Source organism: Salvelinus alpinus, chromosome 23 (genome assembly GCF_045679555.1).
Source record: "Salvelinus alpinus chromosome 23, SLU_Salpinus.1, whole genome shotgun sequence".
NCBI classification, from domain to species: Eukaryota; Metazoa; Chordata; class Actinopteri; order Salmoniformes; family Salmonidae; genus Salvelinus; species Salvelinus alpinus.
Window position 1 is genome coordinate 46088062 of NC_092108.1, and position 23847 is coordinate 46111908.

Genomic DNA, 23847 nt, shown 5'->3' on the forward strand with positions numbered 1-23847 from the left:
GTTGACAATAGTGTCTGAAATGACAACAATACATCTGCTAGAATCTGCAACTAACACCCGTATGCAAACATTCTGTCTCAAACACATGCCTCGTCTGTACTTAGCCTCCGGCTACAAATACATTTGCACATAATCATTCCATCTAACCCATAACACGTTAGTCACTGCTGCTTGTCCACTTATATAGTGTAAAACATGCTCAAGTCAATTGTGCTTTATCATCCAGAAAGCCATATGTATTGATACGCTTTAACATGAGAATTCTGATAACGTGGTAAAACAAAACCCCTACATTCAATGTGCCCATCATGGTTATTCAACCCAAATTTAGAATGACAGTCCTTAGTGCTTCACGCTGAGTCTATCCCTCAAATTCAAGACCTTCAACTTAGCACACACGGTTAGAATGCACATCTACAAACGGGGGACCATATATAGACAGTTTGTACTACTCATGTAACCAGTATTAACTTTTCTCATTATAGCCCTTGTTCATCCCTGTTTTACAATGTAACGAGTGGCATGTTAATAGCAGATCGGTATCTCAATGCATTTTAATCTAAATTACAAGAAGCTTCCCAGTGTGTAAACCTCCAAAATCGACCCTAAATAAATTTACAGGCACAGTTGACCACCCCCCCCCCCTTCCCTGCACTCTTCTTCTGGCGTTTCTTCATATTCTGCTTTAGATAGTGTTTCAGTTCTTCCTCCCAATGGCACACGTTCAAAGTGGACACCCTAGATAATGGTCTCTCACCTGAGCCGCCACTGTCCTATACAGTGCATTATGTCTTGTCCATTTTCCCACCAGTACACCTGCAGCATGACAAAGATGGGACGGCATCTCTCCATGCTCACTCCACGTGGACTCTTGACTCATGAGTGAAAAGGCAGTTGATAGCTTCGACTGGATGCTGTGTACAGGTTGCTGGCTCGGTCTCACGGTAGAAGTGGTGAAGGACAAGGTCACAGTGAACGCATTTGTCGCCCTTTCTTCAGCCGGGTAGGGGGGGTGAAGCTCACACTGTTCTCATCGATTTATTCCTTATATGCATCAAGATACCATCTGTAGTCACTGTCGCCATAACTTCGAGAGAGGACATGCCAAAACAACAGTTTAAGACATATCAGGTTCTGTAAATCCAGACCAACTATTCACTATATGACAAATTATTACATTCCCAATGTTCTTAATGGCAAAATTTCTAAGACAAATGTCAAAGAGCATAACAACACACTTGTTGAAACCATTTAAAAAAATTGCTTATATTCCCTTATCATACTGGCGACCAGGTCAGGGAGTTAGAGAGCTAACCCTTAGGGAGAAATCCTAACCATACAGCAGAGTTACCAGGTCAGAGAGTTAGAGAGCTAACCCCTAGGGAGAAATCCTAACCATACAGCAGAGTTACCAGGTCAGAGAGTTAGAGAGCTAACCCCTAGGGAGAAATCCTGACCATACAGCAGAGTTACCAGGTTAGAGAGCTAACCCCTAGGGAGAAATCCTGACCATACAGCAGAGTTACCAGGTCAGAGAGTTAGAGAGCTAACCCCTAGGGAGAAATCCTAACCATACAGCAGAGTTACCAGGTCAGAGAGTTAGAGAGCTAACCCCTAGGGAGAAATCCTGACCATACAGCAGAGTTACCAGGTCAGAGGGTTAGAGAGCTAACCCCTAGGGAGAAATCCTGACCATACAGCAGAGTTACCAGGTCAGAGGGTTAGAGAGCTAACCCCTAGGGAGAAATCCTAACCATACAGCAGAGTTACCAGGTCAGAGAGTTAGAGAGCTAACCCCTAGGGAGAAATCCTGACCATACAGCAGAGTTACCAGGTCAGAGGGTTAGAGAGCTAACCCCTAGGGAGAAATCCTGACCATACAGCAGAGTTACCAGGTCAGAGGGTTAGAGAGCTAACCCTTGGGGAGAAATCTTTACCATACAGCAGACCCAATTGGGTGAGATTTGTATCACGACAATAACAAGAACAACAACCAAAACAACAACAGCAATACGCTTCTTCATATTATACTTAAATCTCACCAAATGTCTCTATCATTTCTAGTGAGGTTGATCAGGCCTCACCAGAAAGTGACGACAAAGGTCATTCAAAACCATTATGTATTTTCTTTCCCTTTCATTTCCCTGTACTTCCGAAACATTTAAAAACATTTAAAACATTTCCATCTTTCTGCTTACCCAGTTTACACGCAAATTAAAAAGACCACACACAATAAATTAAACACAGTATTAACACCAGTTAACAAATATTCGTAACCGGTGGGTTGTGTGTGCTGGTGTGTGTAGTAAAACGTAGGGCAAAAACAAAAAGAAATGGCCAGGCCTTTTGGGAGTTCCCTCTGAGACCAGATCCGGATACCTTTATACTAAATAAAAGTGCAGAATTTCACTAACTGCTCTTCCAAGGCAATAGCCTTGGGAAACATTTCAAAGAGAGAGAAAAGGACACCCCATCCTCTCTTGGAAGAGAAAGTGTACATTTCATTCATTGCTTTCATTTTTAGAATGAACACTGTTGTGCACAGCTCTAGCATGATGGCTGTTTATCGTACAAATGGCATTCACATAATGCTGGAATGTCCAGCTCATTTGCTATCTAGCTAGCTATGTTTCAAAACGATAGGTGGTCATTGGACCACGACACTGTTAATCAAATGAACACCGCTCGTCTCATTGGTGCATAATGATGGCTGACCTTCATGGGCTAATTGACGTGTTGTGTAGCCAATACGTAGTGTAAAATGATGAAACACAGAAACGTTTGAAACACAGAAACGGAACTTGACTGGGTTAAGCAACGTTTTGCCAATTAGATTTCATAAATTGTTTTGTTGAAAGAGTCGGAATCCATGCAAAACTCTGTATACAACATGGATCGTGTTACGATATAAACATTTATTTTATCAAACAAAACTATGCTGTATTGTATCTCTGGTACCCTCAGGAGGACAAAATAGAGCAAGATTACTGAATGTAAGTAAAGTATTTACCGACAGAAGTGAATGTATCAAACTATTTGCCTTGATAAAAGTGTTTTGTTGTTGCGCACAATCCTCAAACTTCTAGCATGGCATTTCTTCACTGTAAATTGGACATTGCAGATTAACAGTCATTTTAGCTTTCTGACAATATAAAACATGTCTATGTCCTGGAAAGTTATCTGTTATTTACAACGCCATTCTAGTCACATATTGAGCAGCAATTGTCCCAATTTCAAGATATTGATCATGTAGAGGTTATTAATATGAAGGGAAGGGGATACCTAGTCAGTTGCACAACTGAATGCATTTAACCGAAATGCGTCTTCCGCATTTAAGCCCTCTGAATCAGAGAGGTGCAGGGGGGCTGCCTTAATCAACGTCATCGGCACCCAGGGAGCAGTTGTTGTTGGGGGTTAACTGCCTTGCTCAAGGGCACCTTGCTGGCTAGGGGATTCGAACCAGCGACCTTTCGGTTACTGGCCCAACGCTCTTAACCGCTAAACCGCTCAACTACCTTTCTACCCCTTAATAATCCAAATCTGTTGGTAATCTGAAGTCTGAGACACTTTGGACCTCCTGTTATCCACTTCCTGTGTTGGAGGATTCTCCCACCTCACTAGTATCAGGGCAGATCCTATGCTCTGGCTACTTGTGTATTCTGTAAATGCAGAAGAAATTATGCAGTTCTACACTATCCCCCTCTCCCTTTCTCTCCCTCTTTCACTGCATGTGTATCTGCCCCATTCCTTCTCTCTGCTCCCCCTCTCCGTCCTTCTCTCTGCTCCCCCTCTCCTTCATTCTCTCTCCTCTCCCCCTCTTTCACTCCATGTGTATCTGCCCCATTCCTTCTCTCTGCTCCCCCTCTCCTTCCTTCTCTCTGCTCCCCCTCTCCTTCCTTCTCTCTGCTCCCCCTCTCCTTCCTTCTCTCTGCTCCCCCTCTCCTTCCTTCTCTCTGCTCCCCCTCTCCTTCCTTCTCTCTGCTCCCCCTCTCCTTCCTTCTCTCTGCTCCCCCTCTCCTTCCTTCTCTCTGCTCCCCCTCTCCTTCCTTCTCTCTGCTCCCCCTCTCCTTCCTTCTCTCTGCTCCCCCTCTCCTTCCTTCTCTCTGCTCCCCCTCTCCTTCCTTCTCTCTGCTCCCCCTCTCCTTCCTTCTCTCTGCTCCCCCTCTCCTTCCTTCTCTCTGCTCCCCCTCTCCTTCCTTCTCTCTGCTCCCCCTCTCCTTCCTTCTCTCTGCTCCCCCTCTCCTTCCTTCTCTCTGCTCCCCCTCTCCTTCCTTCTCTCTGCTCCCCCTCTCCTTCCTTCTCTCTGCTCCCCCTCTCGCCCCTTTTTTCTCTCTTTTTATTCTCCCTTTCTCTGTGTTCTCATTAAACAACCACCCAATATTTGCAAGGCTTTTCAAATGCATTTATCTAAAGGGTGCTATCTGCTTCCTGCGTCTTTCGTATTGCAATGTTTTTACAGTATTGATAAAACAATAGACGTAATGAATTCATTCTTCAAATGCTGAACAATTTGGTTTGTTATTTATATCTAGTGTTATTGTGTCTTAAATCCCTACATAAACCTTTGATTGTTTTTGTGTTGTCAATTTACTTCAGTGAGTACGTTTACATGCACACAATACAATTACTGTGAATACTGAGGTTAATATAATAGTTTGATGAAAACGTTTACATGCTTTGCAAGAAGAACGATCTCCCTGATGGGACTTTGATAAATGCAGAAAAGTCCCCAACCAAAATAAATCTTCCAAAACAGCGACTTGTTATTTTCGGGATGCCAATTTGATTCTGAGTTTGGACATGTCAAGTTTGTTTGTGAAAACTATACTTCACTCGTGCATAAGAGGGAGGCTTGCGTTGCTAGCACATGGCGCAGATCAAATACACTGCTGGAACTTAAGCTGTTTACATGTGGTAATAATTAGAAAGATTGCTAAATAATACAGGCATTTTAATCAACGTATGCTTACTTCGATTGTGACCTTGCACCGATTTAAGATAAGCAGAGTAAGGTGTTTGTATGACTAATGCCATACTCGGCCTACTGCAATAATCAGTTTAATATTGAATTATTAGTGTGTATGTAAACATAATCCATGTTTTTTCCGTTTTTAAGGAAATTGACTCAGCTTGGTGTTAAGCCTAGAGCATCGTTGTATATAATGCAACTGCATGCGTTGGCTTTGACTGTTTCATTTTTATTTTATATGGGCCTTTTTTTAACTAGGCAAGTCAGTTAAGAACAAATTCTTATTTATCTACCCCGGCCAAACCGGGTGCGCCGCCCTATGGGACTCCCAATCACGGCCGGTTGTGATAAAGCCTGGAATCGAACCAGGGTCTGTAGTGACACCTCTAGCACTGAGATGCAGTGCCTTAGACCACTACGCCACTCGGGAGTCCAACATTCAACATTTGATAACCCTGGTCTCAGTACTGGTTGGCTCTAATGTCCCTTAGAAGCAGCACCTCAGTCAATCAGACTGACAGGCAGACAGTTGTCTGGATGTTTAAAGCACCATCAACTTCTGTAGGAAATTCCCATCCTCTTTTTGTATTTTTTTTGTTGTATTATTGATAAAGTGAGCGATCGCATTGAATGAGAGGGGTCATAGAGCGAGGGGAGTGTACAGTATATAGCGATGGTACCAGGATTCGATCCCATGCACACAGGGTAATATTTCTAGTGTGTGCTGAAGGTGGAGACATACCCGCTAGACTTGCCCCAGACACTGTTGTCATCTGTTCTCTCTTTTCAGAGCCAAAATGGCTGTCTACTAATCTTGGCATCCTGACGTGTATCGAGTGCTCTGGGATCCACAGGGAGATGGGTGTCCACATCTCCCGCATCCAGTCCATGGAGCTAGATAAACTGGGGAGCTCCGAACTCTTGGTATGTTGACACATACACTGAGTGTACAAAACATTATGAATACCTGCTCTTTCCATGACATAGACTGACCAGGTGAATCCAGTTGAGAGCTATGATCCCTTATTGATGTCTCTTGTAAAATCCACTTAAATCAGTGTAGATGAAGGGGAGGAGACAGGTTAAAGAATGATTTTTAAGCCTTGAGACATGAATTGTGTCTGTGTCATTCAGAGGGTGATTGGGGAAGACAAAATATTTAAGTGCCTTTGAACGGGGTATGGTAGTAGGTAGAACTGCAACGCTGCTGGGGTTTTCACGCTCAACAGTTTCCCGTGTGTATCAAGAATGGTCCACCACCCAATGGACATCCAGCCAACTTGACACAACTGTGGGAAGCATTGGAGTACACATGGCCCAGCATCCCTGTGGAGCGCTTTCGACACCTTGTAGAGTCCATGCACCACCGAATTGAGGCTGTTCTGAGGGAAGGAGGGGTTGCAAATCAATATTAGCAAGGTGCTCTTAATGTTTTGTACACTCAGTGTATATTGGTATCCTGACACATCTTGAGGCTCCAGGGCCACACGATTTGTTTGTCAAAATGAATTTACGGGCCGGAAAGAGGGGCAGTTCTTTCAAAAATGATATAGGTCCATTATAGTTCTATATACTTTCTATTAGGTTTTAAACATTCAAGTGTAGCTTGGAGTCTTTTTTTAAATCCATAGAATCAAATAAATATGTTGGTGTATTTGTGTTACTTTTCAGTTTCTTGTCAATGAGATGCATGATGTGTTTGACATTGGCAGTATGCAATGAATGTATATGTTATGTTTGTGATGGATGTGTAAAGGGTCAGTTTCCATCACTCAGACTAATTTATCTCTATGGAATTACTGCATATTTTTAGTCTAGGACTCTGCTTAATCTCGTTCCTAATTTCTTTGTCCAGGTGTGTTATTTTGTATACCGCAATACTGTCCAAGACAATGTTCCCTGTCAACATGGACTTTCATTGTATCTTAGTTTAATCATAGTGCCTTGCGAAACTACTCAGACCCCTTAGATTTCCTCACATTTAGTGTTACAATTAAATCTATTTTAATCCCACTTTGTATTTTTTTGTCAACTATCTACACAAAATTCAAATTAAAAATATATATAAATATATAAATATAATAATATAATATAATATATATAATAATATAAAATATAATGTTAAAGTGAAAGAAAAATGTTCTTGTATAATAATATTACTATATAATCGTTCCATGAGTATTCAGCCCCTTTGTTTAGGCAAGCCTAAATAAGTACATGAGTAAGATTTGGCTTAACACATCATATAATAAGTTACTCACTCTGTGTGAAATAATCCTCCAAAGGGGTTGACATAATTGTTAAATGACTAACCCTTTCTCTGTCCCCCATACATACAACATATGTAAGTTCCCTCAGTCAAGTATTGCATTTAAAGTACAGATTCAACTACAAAGACCAGGGAGCTTTTTGAAAGCCTCATAAAGAAGGGCAGTGATTAGTAGATGGGTAACAATAGCAAATCAGACACTGAATATCTCTTTAAGCATGGTCACGTTAATAATTATTATGTGGATGATGTATTAAACCACCCAGACACATTAAAGACAGAGTCATCCTTCTGAACTGAGCTGCAGGACAGGAATGAAGCTGCTTAGGGATGTTACCATGAGGCCATTGGGGATTTTAAAAAAGTTACAGAGTTCAATGGCTGTGATGGGAGAAAACTGAGGATGGATCAACAACATTGTAGTTACTCCACAATAATGACCTAAATGATAGTGAAAAGAAGAATAAAATATACAGAATATCCAAAACATGTGACTTGTATGCAAGAAGGCACTAAAGAATACTGAGGGAAAAGAACACAGCAAAGGAATACACTTTTTTGGCTTAAATACAAAGCCTCAACAGCCTTTGCTTCTCAAATGACTGCCTCGCCTGGTTCACCAACTACTTGTCAGACAGAGTTCAGTGTGTCAAATCGGAGGGCCTGTTGTCCGGACCTCTGGCAGTCTCTATGGGGGTGCCACAGGGCCGACTCTCTTCTCTGTATACATCAATGATATCGCTCTTGCTGCTGGTGATTCTCTGATCCACCTCTACGCACACGACACCATTCTATATACTTCTGGCCCCTCTTTGGACACTGTGTTAACTAACCTCCAGACGAGCTTCAATGCCATACAACTCTCCTTCCGTGGCCTCCAACTGCTCTTAAATACAAGTAAAACTAAATGCATGCTCTTCAACCAATCCTTCCAGACTCACGTTAAGCATCTCCAATCCAAAATTAAATCTGGAATCGGCTTCCTATTTCGCAACAAAGCATCCTTCACTCATGCTGCCAAACATACTCTCGTAAAACTGACTATCCTACCGATCCTTGACTTCGGCCATGTCATTTACAAAATAGCCTCCAACACTCTACTCAGCAAATTGGATGCAGTCTATCACAGTGCCATCCGTTTTGTCACCAAAGCCCCATATACTACCCACCACTGCGACCTGTATGCTCTCGTTGGCTGGCACTGCTTTATACTCGTCGCCAAACCCACTGGCTCCAGGTCATCTACAAGTCTCTGCTAGGTATAGTCCCGCCTTATCTCAGCTCACTGGTCACCATAGCAGCACCCACCCGTAGCACGCACTCCAGCAGGTATATCTCACTGGTCACCCCCAAAGCCAATTCCTCCTTTGGCCGCCTTTCCTTCCAGTTCTCTGCTGCCAATGACTGGAACGAACTGCAAAAATCACTGAAGCTGGAGACTCTTACCTCCCTCACTAACTTTAAGCACCAGCTGTCAGAGCATTTTTATTCATCTTAAAAAAGAATAATCTTCCACTTTGACAGTACAGAGTATTTTGTGTAGATTGGTGACAAAAAATGAAAAATCTTATCAAAATCAATTTTAATCTCACCTTGTAACACAATAAAATGCGAAGAAATACAAAGGGTCTGAATACTTTTGAAAGGCACAGTATATGGTATGTTTAACTACTAAACTTTGTCTGTTTCAAAGGCCGTTTACATGTCATTCAACCCACCAGTTCTGCTCTCTCTCCTCAGCTGGCTAAGAACATAGGGAACAGTAGTTTCAATGGCATCATGGAAGGCAATATTCCATGTCCCTCGCCAAAGCCCACCCCATCAAGTGACATGTGAGTGTTATTGAATTAACATCAGTCAAGTTGAAATCAATGTGAATTTAGCCCTTTAATCTTTTCAACCCCTCTGAAATCTAAAATGGTTGTTGTCATAGCAGGTTATAGCAGAAAGTAAATGTAATTACTTGCCGGTACAAGACCTATCTGGAGGGGCATAATTAATAAAGATATGTCTTTTAAAATGTATTACCTTTTATTATGTGGCATCCCAGTCAGCAGAACCAGTCATAATGTTTCAATCTGATTTTCAAATAAATCACCATAGTAGCTAATGTCATAGTCAACATATCTCAAATCAAATCAAATTGTAGAAAGAGGAGGAAGGGAAGCGCTACTAAGGTACACTATAGTATATTTTGGTAGATAGAAGGTGCTCTTTGGTAAAAGGTGTAAATTGGTCATCAAAAAGAAAGGAGGACCAAGGCACTCTTCATATAATTAATTAAAATGCCTTTATTAGTATGGCATGTTCAATAGAAACAAAGTTGTTAAAAAACCTACGCGTTTCGGCTGCATGGCCTTCGTCAGGGAGTACAGAAAAAGGAGAATACAATGTCCTCTTTTGAAAGGCTTTTCCAATTAGCCCTAATTAGAAGAGGGAGTGGTTACCAAATTGGACACACCTAGTAAGCAATAAAATACACATGAAAAGGTGAAATACTGTAGCTATGTTATCATGAGCATACAACTCCAAGCTAGAAGCATCAGAACACCCAGAGAGGCAGTTCCAACCATGACTGGGAGAAGTGTCCAGAACAAGAAAGCAATATATTCCACAGTACTCCAGACCACAGCAAAACATGAACAACAGTCCAAACATAGCTAGAGGGCAATTGAGCAAAATGTCCACTAGATGACAGCAAATGGATCCATCACGACCCTACAGGAAGGGTGAGAAATCCATATCTTCATTTAAACCAGGGTACTTAGTGGCCTGTAGTTTGTAAATCCAAAAACTTTCCCTTTGGTTTAACTGTTTAAGACGGTCTCCTTTTCTAATAGAGGCCGGAACATGATCAATACCCATAGCTTGTAGGGAGGCAGGGTTACCATGGTGTAAAGACTTGTAGTGCCTTGCCATGGGGTAGTCTTCATTGCCTACCCGTATGGCGTACTTGTGTTCCGCCAAGCGATCTTGAAGGCGTCTCTTTGTCCGTCCAATGTAGAACACCTTGCACTGTGGACATTCCAGTCTATAGATGACATGAGTGGTTTTGCAGTTAATAAAATGCTTGAGGTAATACTCCATTTTAGAAGCTGTGTCAACAAAATACTTTTTCTGTGCAATATTACTGCAATGGTTGCACTGGTAACATTTAAAAGAGCCCTTGGGTTTGTGGTCAAGCCAAGTTTTTTGAGAGTCACCCGGAAGATAACTGTGGACTAATTTGTCATTTAGGGTAGGACATCTCTTAAAGCTTATGACTGGTGGTTCAGGAAAGACTTGGCGTAGTAGCGTATCACTTTGGATGATTCCCCAATTATTTTTAATGATTCTTTTAATGTTCTCTGCTTCAGTGCTGTATTTTGTAATTTATTGTATTTTGTATTTTATTGCTTACTAGGTGTGTCCAATTTGGTAACCACTCCCTCTTCTAATTAGGGCTAATTGGAAAAGCCTTTCAAAAGAGGACATTGTATTCTCCTTTTTCTGTACTCCCTGACGAAGGCCATGCAGCCGAAACGCGTAGGTTTTTTAACAACTTTGTTTCTATTGAACATGCCATACTAATAAAGGCATTTTAATTAATTATATGAAGAGTGCCTTGGTCCTCCTTTCTTTTTGATGGTCAAATCAAATTGTATTTGTCACAGGCGCCGAATACAACAAGTGTAGACTTTGAAGTGAAATGCTTACTTACTAGCCAATTACCAACAATGCAGTTAAAAAGTTAAAAAAATGACCAAATAGATCAAATAAAATAGTAACACAATAAAATAACAATAGCGAGGCTATATACAAGGAGTACTGGCACTGAGTCAGTGTACTGGGGTATGAGGCAGTTGGGGTTATTGATTGAGGTAATATGTACATGTAGGTTTGGTTAGGTGATTGACTGAGGTAATATGTACATGTAGGTTTGGTTAGGTGATTGACTGAGGTAATATGTACATGTAGGTTTGGTTAGGTGATTGATTTGATTAAAGTGCTATGTACATGTAGGTAGGGGGTGAAAACAAAACATCCGGGAAGCTGTATAATTCACTGTTCAGCAGTCGTATGGCTTTGGGGATGAAGCTGTTCAGGAGCCTTTTGGTCTCAGACTTGGCACTCCGGTACCGCTTGCCTTGCGGTAGCAGAGGGAACAGACTGAGTCTTTGACTTTGTGAGTCTTTGGCTGGAGTCTTTTCAGGGCCTTCCTCTGACACCATCTGGCATAGAGGTCCTGGATGACAGGGAGCTCGGCCCCAGTGATGTACTGGGCCATACGCACTACCCTCTGTAGTGCCTTGCGGTCACATGCCGAGCAGTTGCCATACCAAGCGGGGATGCAGCTAGTCATGATGCTCTCTATGGTGCCGCTGTAGAACTTTTTGAGGATCTGAGGACCTATGGCAAATCTTTTCAGCCTCCTGAGGGGGAAGAGGCGGTGTCGTGCCCTCTTTACGACTGTGTTGGTGTGTTAGGACCATGATGGGTCCTTAGTGATGTGGAAACCGAGGAACTTGAGGCTCTTGACCGTATCCACCACAGCTCGTTGATGTGAATGGGGGCGTGCTTAGCCCTCCGTTTCCTGTAGTCCACTATCAGCTCTTTTGTCTTGCTGATGTTGAGAGAGATGTTGTTCTCCTGGCACCGCACTGCCAGGTCTCTGACATCCTCTCTGTAGGCTGTCTCATCGTTGTCAGTAATCAGGCCTACAACATCGTGTCGTCAGCTTACTTAATGATGGTGTTGGAGTCATGTGCGGCCACAGAGTCGAGAGTGACCAGGGAGTACAGGAGGAGGCTAAGCATGCACCCCTGAGGGGCCCCCGTGTTGAGGGTCAGCGTGGCGGATTGGTTGTTGCCTACCCTTACCACCTAGGGGCGTCCCATCAGAATGTCCAGGATCCAGTTGCAGAGGGAGGTGTTTAGTTCCAGAGTCCTTAGCTTAGTGATGACCTTCGTGGGCACTATGGTGTTGAACGCTGAGCTGTAGTCAATGTACAGCATTCTCACATAGGTGTTCCTTTTGTCCAGGTGGGAAAGGGCAGTGTGGAGTGCAATAGAGATTGCGTCATCTGTGGAGGCATTTCCAAATCGGAATGGGTCCACGGTTTCTGGGATGATGGTGTTGATGTGAGCCATAATCAACCTTTCAAAGCATTTCATGGCTACAGATCTGATTGCTACAGGGTGTACAGGGCGTAGGCGTTGTCATTAGACAGGTTACCTTGGCGTTCTTTGGCACGGGGACTATGGTGGTCTGCTTGAAACATGTATGTATTACATTTTATTTGTATTTATTTAACCCTTAATTTTCCAGGTTAGTTGACTGAGAACACATTTGAATTTACAGCAACTACCTGGGGAATAGTTACAGAGAAGAGGAAGGGGATGAATGAGCCAATTGGAAGCTGGAGATGATTAAGTGGCCATGATGAGGGCCAGATTGGGAGTTTAGCCAGGACACCGGGGTTAACACTCCTACTCTTACGACAGGTGCCATGGGATCTTTAGTGACCACAGAGAGTCAAGACACCCGTTTAATGTCCCATCTGAAAGACGTCACCCTACACAAGGCCATGTCCCCAATCACTGCCCTGGGGCATTGGGATATTTTTTTAGGCCAGAGGAAAGGGTGCAGCCTCTGGTCTCCTATCCAGGGACTGACCTTAACCAACCCTGCTTAGCTTCAGAGGCAAGCCAGCAGTGGGATGCAGGGTGATATGCTGCTGGTCAAACTGGATGAAGGTTGAAAATGTCAGTGAAGACACTTGCTAGCTGCTCAGCTCATGCTCTGAGTACGCGTCCTGGTAATCTGTCTGTGAATGTTAACCTGTTTAAAAGTCTTCCTCACATCGGCTACAGAACAATTGGTGGTCTCATGCATGGTTCAGTGTTGCTTGCCTTGAACCAAGCATTGAAGGCATTTAGCTTGTCTGGTAGGCTCGCGTCACTGGGCAGCTTGCGGATGGTATTCCCTTTGTAAATCATTATAGTAGTAGGATTCGATCTTAGTGCTGTATTGACACTTTGTCTGTTTGATTGTTCGTAGGCGTAGCGGGATTTCTTATAAGCATCCAAATTTGTGTCCCGCTCCTTGCCTTTAGCTCAGTTCGGATGTTGCTTGTAATCCATGGCTTCTGGTCAGGCTATTTATGTACGGTCACTCTGGGGACTACGTTGTCGATACACTTATTAATGAAGCCAGTGACTGATGTGGTAAACTCCTCAATGCCATAGTATGAATCCCGCAACATATTCAAATCTGTGCTCGCAAAACTATCCTGTAGCTTGGCATCCGCTTCAACGAACCACTTCCTTTTGAGCGCATCACTGGTACTTCCTGTTTGAGTTTTTGCTTGTAAGCAGGAATTAAGAGGATGAGGTTATGGTCAGATTTTCCAAATGGAGGGCGAGGGAGAGCTTTGTATGCATCTCTGTGTAGAGTAGATGTGATTTAGAGTGTTTTCGCCACTAGTTGCACATCAGACATGCTGGTAGAAATGAGGTAAAATGGATTCAGTTTCCCTGCATTAAAATCCCTGGCCACTAGGAGCACCACATCTGGGTGAGCATTTTCTTGTTTGCTTATGGCCTTATAGAGTTGGTCGAGTGCGATCTTAGTGCCAGCATCGGTATGTGGTGGTAAATAGATGGCTACGAATAATATAGATGAGAACTCTCTTGGTCTACACCTTGCCATAAGGTTCTCTACCTCAGGCGAGCAAATATCACTAGACTTCTTTAATATTAGACATCTCACACCAGCTGTTATTGACAAATAGACACACACCCTCCTCTTACCAGACCTCTTACCTCTTAGCTTCTGCACTTTCTTGTTTGCTTATGGCCTGGTGGTAAATAGACAGCTACAAAAAAATATAGATGAAAACTCTTGAAAGCTCTCTTGGTAAATAGTGTGGTCTACAGCTTATCATGAGGTTTTCTAACTCAGATGAGCAGAACCTTGAGACTTCCTTTATATTAGAGACTGCGCACCAACTGTTGTTGACAAAGAGAGACACACCCCCTTCCGTCAGCTTACTGGACACAGCTGTTCTGTCCTGCCGATATATAGAAAAAACAGCTAGATTTATATTTTCCATGTAAGTTTATGGAAGGGGGTGAGTACCATGAGCCTCCTCGGTTTTGTATTGAAGTCAATGTAGCTAGAGGAGAACGGAAGCTAGCTGTCCTCCGGCTACACCGTTGTGCTACACCAGAGAGTGCTGTTGAGGCTACTATAGACCTTCATTTCAAAACAGTGTGCTTTAATCAGTTAAATTAATATATTTCGTATAGTTTTGTCTAAAAATTATAACTTTTTTAATGTTTCACTATAATAAAAAAATGAAATTCACTCAGTAGGATGGTCCTCCTCTTCCTCCTCTGAGGATCCTCCACTACTGCACATGTTCATCCCCTCTAAATTAATTCCAACAGCACGCCAGCCATTTGACGGATGTAAAAAATACCTGTGCAAGAAAAACACCAGAAAGTGTAATAATATTTGGCAATTGAGACATTTGTAACCTGGACAGGAACGTAATAAAAGTAATAATGTTTAAGCCTCATTTAGATATTTTTCTGCTTATCATTTCTGAAATTTGGTAGGCTATTTGTTAGTCGACGTGTCTATTATTAGACAGGCGACATACTGCTTCTCTTGTCATTACTTGACGCTCTAGAATACTAAAATAAGACTTTCCTCACCAGAATAATGTCATACATTTATAGAATGAATGCATCATCGACAATCTAGTTGACATCTGTAAAGTTCTCTTTCATTTCTGCTTCTCTCGCAGAGCAACGATGTCCAAGTCTAGAACCAACAGGACCCTGAACAGCTTCTACCCCGAAGCCATAAGACTGCTAAATAGTTAGTTAAGTAGTTAACCAAATAGCTACCCGGACTATCTGCATTGACCTTTTTTTTGCACTAACTTTTTTGACTCATCACATACGGTGCTGCTACTGTTTATTTGTCAATTTGTTTCAAGTTATACTGTATGTACATACAGTGGGGAGAACAAGTATTTGATACACTGACAATTTTGCAGGTTTTCCTACTTACAAAGCATGTAGAGGTCTGTAATTTTTATCATAGGTACACTTCAACTGTGAGAGACAAAAATCCAGAAAATCACATTGTATGATTTTTAAGTAATTAATTTGCATTTTATTGCATGACATAAGTATTTGATACATCAGAAAAGCAGAACTGAATATTTGGTACAGAAACCTTAGTTTGCAATTACAGAGATCATACGTTTCCTGTAGTTCTTGACCAGGTTTGCACACACTGCAGCAGGGATTTTGGCCCACTCCTCCATACAGACCTTCTCCAGATCCTTCAGGTTTCGGGGCTGTCGCTGGGCAATACGGACTTTCGGCTCCCTCCAAAGATTTTCTATTGGGTTCAGGTCTGGAGACTGGCTAGGCCACTCCAGGACCTTGAGATGCTTCTTACGGAGCCACTCCTCAGTTGCCCTGGCTGTGTGTTTCGGGTCGTTGTCATGCTGGAAGACCCAGCCACGACCCATCTTCAATGCTCTTACTGAGGGAAGGAGGTTGTTGGTCAAGATCTCGCGATACATGGCCCCATCCATCCTCCCTTCAATACGGTGCAGTCGTCCTGTCCCCTTTGCAGAAAAGCATCCCCAAAGAATGATGTTTCCACCTCCATGCTTCACGGTTGGGATGGTGTTCTTGGGGTTGTACTCATCCTTCTATTCCTCCAAACACGGCGAGTGGAGTTTAGAGCAAAAAGCTCTATTTTTGTCTCATCAGACCACATGACCTTCTCCCATTCCTCCTCTGGATCATCCAGATGGTCATTGGCAAACTTCAGACGGGCCTGGACATGCGCTGGCTTGAGCAGGGGGACCTTGCGTGCGCTGCAGGATTTTAATCCATGACGGCGTAGTGTGTTACTAATGGTTTTCTTTGAGACTGTGGTCCCAGCTCTCTTCAGGTCATTGACCAGGTCCTGCCGTGTAGTTCTGGGCTGATCCCTCACATTCCTCATGATCATTGATGCCCCACGAGGTGAGATCTTGCATGGAGCCCCAGACCGAGGGTGATTGACCGTCATCTTGAACTTCTTCCATTTTCTAATAATTGTGCCAACAGTTGTTGCCTTCTCACCAAGCTGCTTGGCTATTGTCCTGTAGCCCATCCCAGCCTTGTACAGGTCTACAATTTATCCCTGATGTCCTTACACAGCTCTCTGGTCTTGGCCATTGTGGAGAGGTTGGAGTCTGTTTGATTGAGTGTGTGGACAGGTGTCTTTTATACAGGTAACGAGTTCAAACAGGTGCAGTTAATACAGGTAATGAGTGGAGAACAGGAGGGCTTCTTAAAGAAAAACTAACAGGTCTGTGAGAGCCGGAATTCTTACTGGTTGGTAGGTGATCAAATACTTATGTCATGCAATAAAATGCAAATTAATTACTTAAAAATCATACAATGTGATTTTCTGGATTTTTGTTTTAGATTCCGTCTCTCACAGTTGAAGTGTACCTATGATAAAAATGACAGACCTCTACATGCTTTGTAAGTAGGAAAACCTGCAAAATCGGCAGTGTATCAAATACTTGTTCTCCCCACTGTATCTACCTCAATAACCTCGTGTCCCTGCTCATCGACTCGGTACTGGTACCTCCTGTATATAGCCAAGTTATCGTTACTCATTGTGTATCTATTACTTTTATTATTATGTTTAGTTTTCTATTATTTCTCTATTTTCTCTCTCTGCATTGTTAGAATAGGACTTGTAAGTAAGCATTTCACTGTTAGTCTACAACTGTTGTTTACGAAGAATGTGACGAATAACATTAGATTTGATTTAGGGACCAGGGAGATTTTCTGTGCAAAATTTCCAAATTACAACAGTTGAACTGGTTTTAAGGAAATTCAAAATCTGTGAAAACGGTCCAACATGTTTCTGATAGTATTTCAGTTAATCTGGATGCATATTTTATTTGGTTGAAAGTATAATACTGTCAGTTTTATGTCGCTGGAAGAAAAAAATACACGTTTATGCTACATAAGACAGTCCTTAAGCTCGCATTCACATTATCTCAAGATGCTGAAAGAAAGAAATCCTATTTCTCCAATCCTGTCCCGAGACAAAATTAAACATTTGGTCTATTATTTTACTGTGAGGAACACTTAATTCTGCAGGAGACCTACAGTCAGTGTCCAGTTACTTTCCCAACATTTACTGTTCCATCTGAACTTCAAAGGTTGAAACCAGGGAGTGCTGTTATTGTGATAGGCAAATATTTTACCGATACGGTGTACCACCACTATTTACTTTACTCTGTACCTGCTTACTTTCACCCCTGACTGTGTCAATAAATATAAATTCTCTCCGTGTGGTGCAAATCAAATGCATTTCTGATACCAGTCTAAGTATTAGTTCACTGGCAAACAGATAATTATGCTAAGAAACAAACCTTATATTCTCTATGGCAGGACGGTGAGGAAGGAGTACATCAACGCTAAATACGTGGACCACAAATTTGCCCACCAGACTGGCAAAGCCACGGTTCCAGGCAAGCTGTCGGAGGCGGTGCGCTCCCGAGATCTGCTGTTACTTATCCAGATTTATGCCGAGGGGGCGGAGCTTATGGAGCCCCTGCCCGAGGCAGGAAAGGTAAGGGTAGCTGTGTTCATTTTATTCTTAAATAGCCTATGAACTGAAGTGCACAACGAGTCAGAAAACAATTCTGAAAGCTTCAAGTGGGTCACAATTCCAAAACAATTTGGCACCACTGGACGAAGAAGTGGTGGTATTTGATATATTTTTATTTATGTATATTTTATTTAAAGTACCAGTCAAAAGTTTGGACACACCTACTCATTTTCTTTATTTTTAATATGTTCTACATTGTAGAATAATAGTGAAGACATCAAAACTATGAAATAACACATATGGAATCATGTAGAACCAAAAAAGTGTTAAGCAAATCAAAATATATTTTATATTTGACATTCTTCAAAGTAGCCACCCTTTGCCTTGATGAGAGCTTTGCACACTCTTGGCATTCTCTCAACCAGCTTCATGAGGTAATTGCCTGGAATGCATTTCAATTAACAGGTGTGCCTTGATAAAACTTAATTTGTGGAATTTCTTTCCTTAATGCGTTTGAGACAATCTGTTGTGTTGTGACAAGGTAGAGGTGGTATACACGTTTTGGTAATAGACCAATTACATATTATGGCAAGAACAGCTGAAATAAGCAAAGAGAAATGACAGTCCATCATTAATTTTCAAGACATAAAGGTCAGTCAATCCGGAACAGTTCTTCAAGTGCAGTCGCAAAAGCCATCAAGCGCTATGATGACACTGGCTCTCATGAGGACTGTCACAGGAAAGGAAGATCCAGAGTTACCTCTGCTGCAGAGGATATGTTCATTAGAGTTACCAACCTCAGAAATTGGCAATTAACGGCACCTCAGATTGCAGCCCAAATAAATGCTTCACAGAGTTCAAGTGACAGACACATCTCAACATAAACTGTTCAGAGGAGACTGCGTGAATCAGGCCTTCATGGTTGAATTGCTGCAAAGAAACCACTACTATAGAACACCAATAAGAAAAAGAGACTCGCTTGGGCCAAGAAACACGAGCAATGGACATTAGACCGGTGGAAATCTGTCCTTTGGTCTCATCAGTCAAAATTTGAGATTTTTGGTTCCAACCGCCGTGTCATTGTGAGCTGCAGAGTAGGTGAACGGGTGATCTCCGCATGAAGCATGGAGGAGGAGGTGTGGGGGTGCTTTGCTGGCGATGCTGTCAGTGATTTCTTTAGATTTCTTTAGAAATCACGGCACCCTTAACCAGCATGGCTACCACAGCATTCTGCAGCGATACGCCATCCCATCTGGTTTGTGTTTTGTTTTGTTTTTCAACAGGACAATGACCCAAAACACACCTCCAGGCTGTGTAAAGGCTGTGTATTTGACCAAGAAGGAGAGTGATGGAGTGCTGCATCAGATGACCTGGCCTCTACTATCACCGGACCTCAACCCAATTGAGATGGTTTGGGATAAGTTGGACCGCAGAGTGAAGGAAACGCAGCCAACAAGTGCTCAGCATATGTGGGAACTCCCTCAAGACTTTTGGAAAAGCATTCCATATGAATCTGATTGAGAGACACAAGATGGCACCGACAGAGATGTGAGGAAATTATGCAGTATTTCGTTTTTTTAATGTATTATTTCTTACATTCTTAAGTGTTATTACATACAGCCGGGAAGAACTATTGGATATAAGTGCGACGTCAACTTAGCAACATTACGACCAGGAATACGACTTTCCCCATACGGATCCTCTGTTTGGACAACCACCCATGACAATGGACCTAATCCCAGATGTCAACCCAACGGCACTGTAGAAGGGGCAGACGGAGCGGCCTTCTGGTCAGGCTCCATAGACGTGCACATCGCCCACCGATCCCGAGTATACTACTCGCCAATGTCCAGTCTATTGAAAACAAGGTAGACCTAATTCAAGCAAGTGTTGCCTTCCAGAGAGACATCAGAGATTGTAACATTCTCTGTTTCACGGAAACATGGCTCTCTCGGGATACGTTGTCAGAGTTGGTCCAGCCACCGGGCTTCTTCATGCGTCGCGCCGACAGAGATAAACACCTCTCTGGGAAGAAGGGTTCTCATCAGTTATCGTCACAGCTGTGTATATTCCCCTTCAAGCAGACACCACAACGGCCCTCATGGAACTTCACTGGACTCTATGTAAACTGGAAACCATATATCCTGAGGCTGCATATATTGTAGCTGGAGATTTTAACAAAGAAAATTTGAGAACAAGGCCACCTAAATATGATCAGCATATTGATTGCAGCACTCGCATGGGCAATACACTCGATCACTGCTACTCTAACTTCTGCGATGCATACAAGGCCCTCCCTCGCCCTCCCTTCCGCAAATCCGACCACGACTCCATCTTGCTCCTAACGTTTTATAGGCAAAAACTCAAACAGGATGTACCTGTGACTAGAACCATTCAACACTGGTCTGACCAATCGGAATCCACGCTTCAAGATGGTTTTGATCATGCGGACTGGGAGATGTTCCAGTCAGCCTCAGAGAATAACATTGATCTATACGCTGACTCGGTGAGTGAGTTTATAAGGAAGTGCATTGGAAATGTTGTACCCACTGTGACTCTTAAATCCTAACCCAACCTGAACCGTGGAGGGATAGCGGCATTCGCGCAAAACTGAAAGCGCGAACCACCGCATATAACCATGGAAAGAGGACTGGGAATATGGCCGAAAATAAAAAGTGTCGTTTTTCCCTCCGCAAGGCAATCAAACAAGTGAAATGTCGGTATAGGGACAAAATGGAGTCGCAATTCAACGTCTGACACAAGACGTACAGTGGGGAGAACAAGTATTTGATACACTGCTGATTTTGCAGGTCTTCCTACTTACAAAGCATGTAGAGGTCTGTAATTTTTATCATAGGTACACTTCAAATGTGAGAGACGGAATCTAAAACAAAAATCCAGAAAATCACATTGTATGATTTTTAAGTAATTAATTAGCATTTTATTGCATGACATAAGTATTTGATACATCAGAAAACCAGAACTTAATATTTGGTACAGAAACCTTTGTTTGCAATTACAGAGATCATACGTTTCCTGTAGTTCTTGACCAGGTTTGCACACACTGCAGCAGGGACTTTGGCCCACTCCTCCATACAGACCTTCTCCAGATCCTTCAGGTTTCGGGGCTGTCGCTGGGCAATACGGACTTTCAGCTCCCTCCAAAGATTTTCTATTGGGTTCAGGTCTGGAGACTGGCTAGGCCACTCCAGGACCTTGAGATGCTTCTTACGGAGCCACTCCTTAGTTGCCCTGGCTGTGTGTTTCGGGTCGTTGTCATGCTGGAAGACCCAGCCACAACCCATCTTCAATGCTCTTACTGAGGGAAGGAGGTTGTTGGCCAAGATCTCGCGATAAATGGCCCCATCCATCCTCCCCTCAATACGGTGCATTCCTCCTGTCCCCTTTGCAGAAAAGCATCCTCAGAGAATGATGTTTCCACCTCCATGCTTCACGGTTGGGTTGGTGTTCTTGGGGTTGTACTCATCCTTCTTCTTCCTCCAAACACGGCGAGTGGAGTTTAGACCAACAAGCTCTATTTTTGTCTCATCAGACCACATGAACTTCTCCCATTCCTCATCTGCATCATCTAGATGGTCATTGGCAAACTTCAGACGGCCTGGACATGCGTTGGCTTGAGCAGGGGGACCTTGCGTGCACTGCAGGATTTTAATCCATGATGGCGTAGTGTGTTACTAATGGTTTTCTTTGAGACTGTGGTCCCAGCTCTCTTCAGGTCATTGACCAGGTCCTGCCGTGTAGTTCTGGGCTGATCCCTCACCTTCCTCATGATCATTGATGCCCCACGAGGTGAGATCTTGCATGGAGTCCCAGACCGAGAGTGACTGACCGTCATCTTGAACTTCTTCCATTTTCTAATAATTGCGCCAACAGTTGTTGCCTTCTCACCAAGCTGCTTGCCTATTGTCCCGTAGCCCATCCCAGCCTTGTGCAGGTCTACAATTTTACCCCTGATGTCCTTATACAGCTCTCTGGTCTTGGCCATTGTGGAGAGGTTGGAGTCTGTTTGATTGTGTGTGTGGACAGGTGTCTTTTATACAGGTAACGAGTTCAAACAGGTGCAGTTAATACAGGTAATGAGTGGAGAATAGGAGGGCTTCTTAAAGAAAAACTAACAGGTCTGTGAGAGCCGGAATTCTTACTGGTTGGTAGGTGATCAAATACTTATGTCATGCAATAAAATGCAAATGAATTACTGAAAAATCATACAATGTGAATTTCTGGATTTCTGGATTTTTAGATTCTGTCTCTCACAGTTGAAGTGTACCTATGATAAAAATTACAGACCTCTACATGCTTTGTAAGTAGGAAAACCTGCAAAATCGGCAGTGTATCAAATACTTGTTCTCCCCACTGTATGTGGCAGGGTCTATAGGAAATCACGGACTACAGAAAGAAAACCAGCCACATTACGGACACCGACATCTTGCTTCCAGACAAACTAAACACCTTCTTTGCCCGCTTTGTGGATAATACAGTGCCACCGTCGCTGCCCGCTAACAAGGACTGCGGCCCCCCCTCTCTTTCTCTGTGGCCGATGTGAGTAAGACTTTTAAACGTGTTAACCCTCGCAAGGCTGCTGGCCCAGACGGCATCCCTAGCTGCATCCCCAGAGCATGCGCAGACAAGCTGGCTGGAGTGTTTATGGACATATTCAATCACTCCCTTTCCCGTCTCCTGTCGCCACATGCTTCAAGATGGCCACCATTGTTCCTGTAGCCAAGAAGGCAAAGACAAACTAAATGAACTAAATGACTACCGTCCGGTAGCACTCACTTCTGTCATCATGAAGTGCTTTGAGAGACTAGTCAAGGATCATATCACCGCCACCTTACCTGCCACTCTAGACCCACTCCAATTTGCTTACCGCCCCAATAGGTCCACAGTCGAGGCAATCGCCATCGCACTGCACACTGCCCTATCCCATCTGGACAAGAGGAACACCTATGTAAAAATGCTGTTCATTGACTACAGCTCACCATTCAACACCATAGTACTCTCCAAGCTCATCATTAAACTGTAGGCCCTGAGTCTCAACCCCACCCTGTGTAATTGTGTCCTTTCTGATGGGCTGCCTCCAGGTGGTGAAGGTAGGAAACAACGTCTCCACTTCGCTGACCCTCAACACTGGGGCCTCACAAGGGTGCATGCACAGCCCCCTCCTGTACTCCCTGTTCACCCATGACTGCGTGGCCATGCACACCTCCAACTCAAGCATCAAGTTTGCAGACAACACAACAGTTGTGGGCTTGATCACCAACAACACGACGAGACAGCCTACAGGAAGGAGGTGAGGGCACTCGGAGTGTGGTGTCAGGAAAACAACCTCTCACTCAACGTCAACAAAACAAAGGAGATGATCGGGAAACAGCAGAGGGAGCACCCCCCATCCACATCGAAGGGACAGTAGTGGAGAAGGTGGAACGTTTTAAGTTCCTCGGCGTGCACATCACAGACAAACTGAAATGGTCCACCCACACAGACAGTGTGGTGAAGAAGGCGCAACAGCCCTAACAAACTTTTACAGATGCACAATCGACCGCAAGGCTCTCCAGGGGATGGTGTGGTCTGCACAACGCATCACCGGGTTCAAACTAACTGTCCTCCTAGACTCCTACAACACCCGATGTCACAGGAATGCCATAAAGATCATCAAGGACAACAACCACCCGAGCCACTGCCTGTTCACACCGCTACCATCCAGAAGGCGAGGTCAGTACAGGTGCATCGAAGCTGGGACCAAGAGACTGAAACACAGATTCTATCTCAAGGCCATCAGACTGCTAAACAGCAATCACTAACTCAGAGAGGCTGCTGCCTACATAGACTTATATCACTCGCCACATTAATAAATGGATCACTAGTCACTTTAAAGAATGCCACTTTAATAATGTTAACATATCTTACATTACTCATCTCATATGTATATACTGTACCTTATACCATCTACTGCATGATGCCT

General features: G+C 43.3%; 1 protein-coding gene across 1 annotated transcript in view; it reads left to right on the forward strand.

Annotated features, from left to right (window-relative positions):
• asap1a (ArfGAP with SH3 domain, ankyrin repeat and PH domain 1a) overlaps nucleotides 1-23847 on the forward strand; it is a 159985-nt gene that overhangs the window by 115166 nt on the left and 20972 nt on the right. The window contains exons 15-17 of the mRNA XM_071362569.1: nucleotides 5760-5893; nucleotides 8979-9070; nucleotides 17705-17885. Of these exons, the coding sequence (XP_071218670.1) occupies nucleotides 5760-5893; nucleotides 8979-9070; nucleotides 17705-17885 (407 nt within the window). The remainder of the gene's footprint in view (nucleotides 1-5759; nucleotides 5894-8978; nucleotides 9071-17704; nucleotides 17886-23847) is intronic.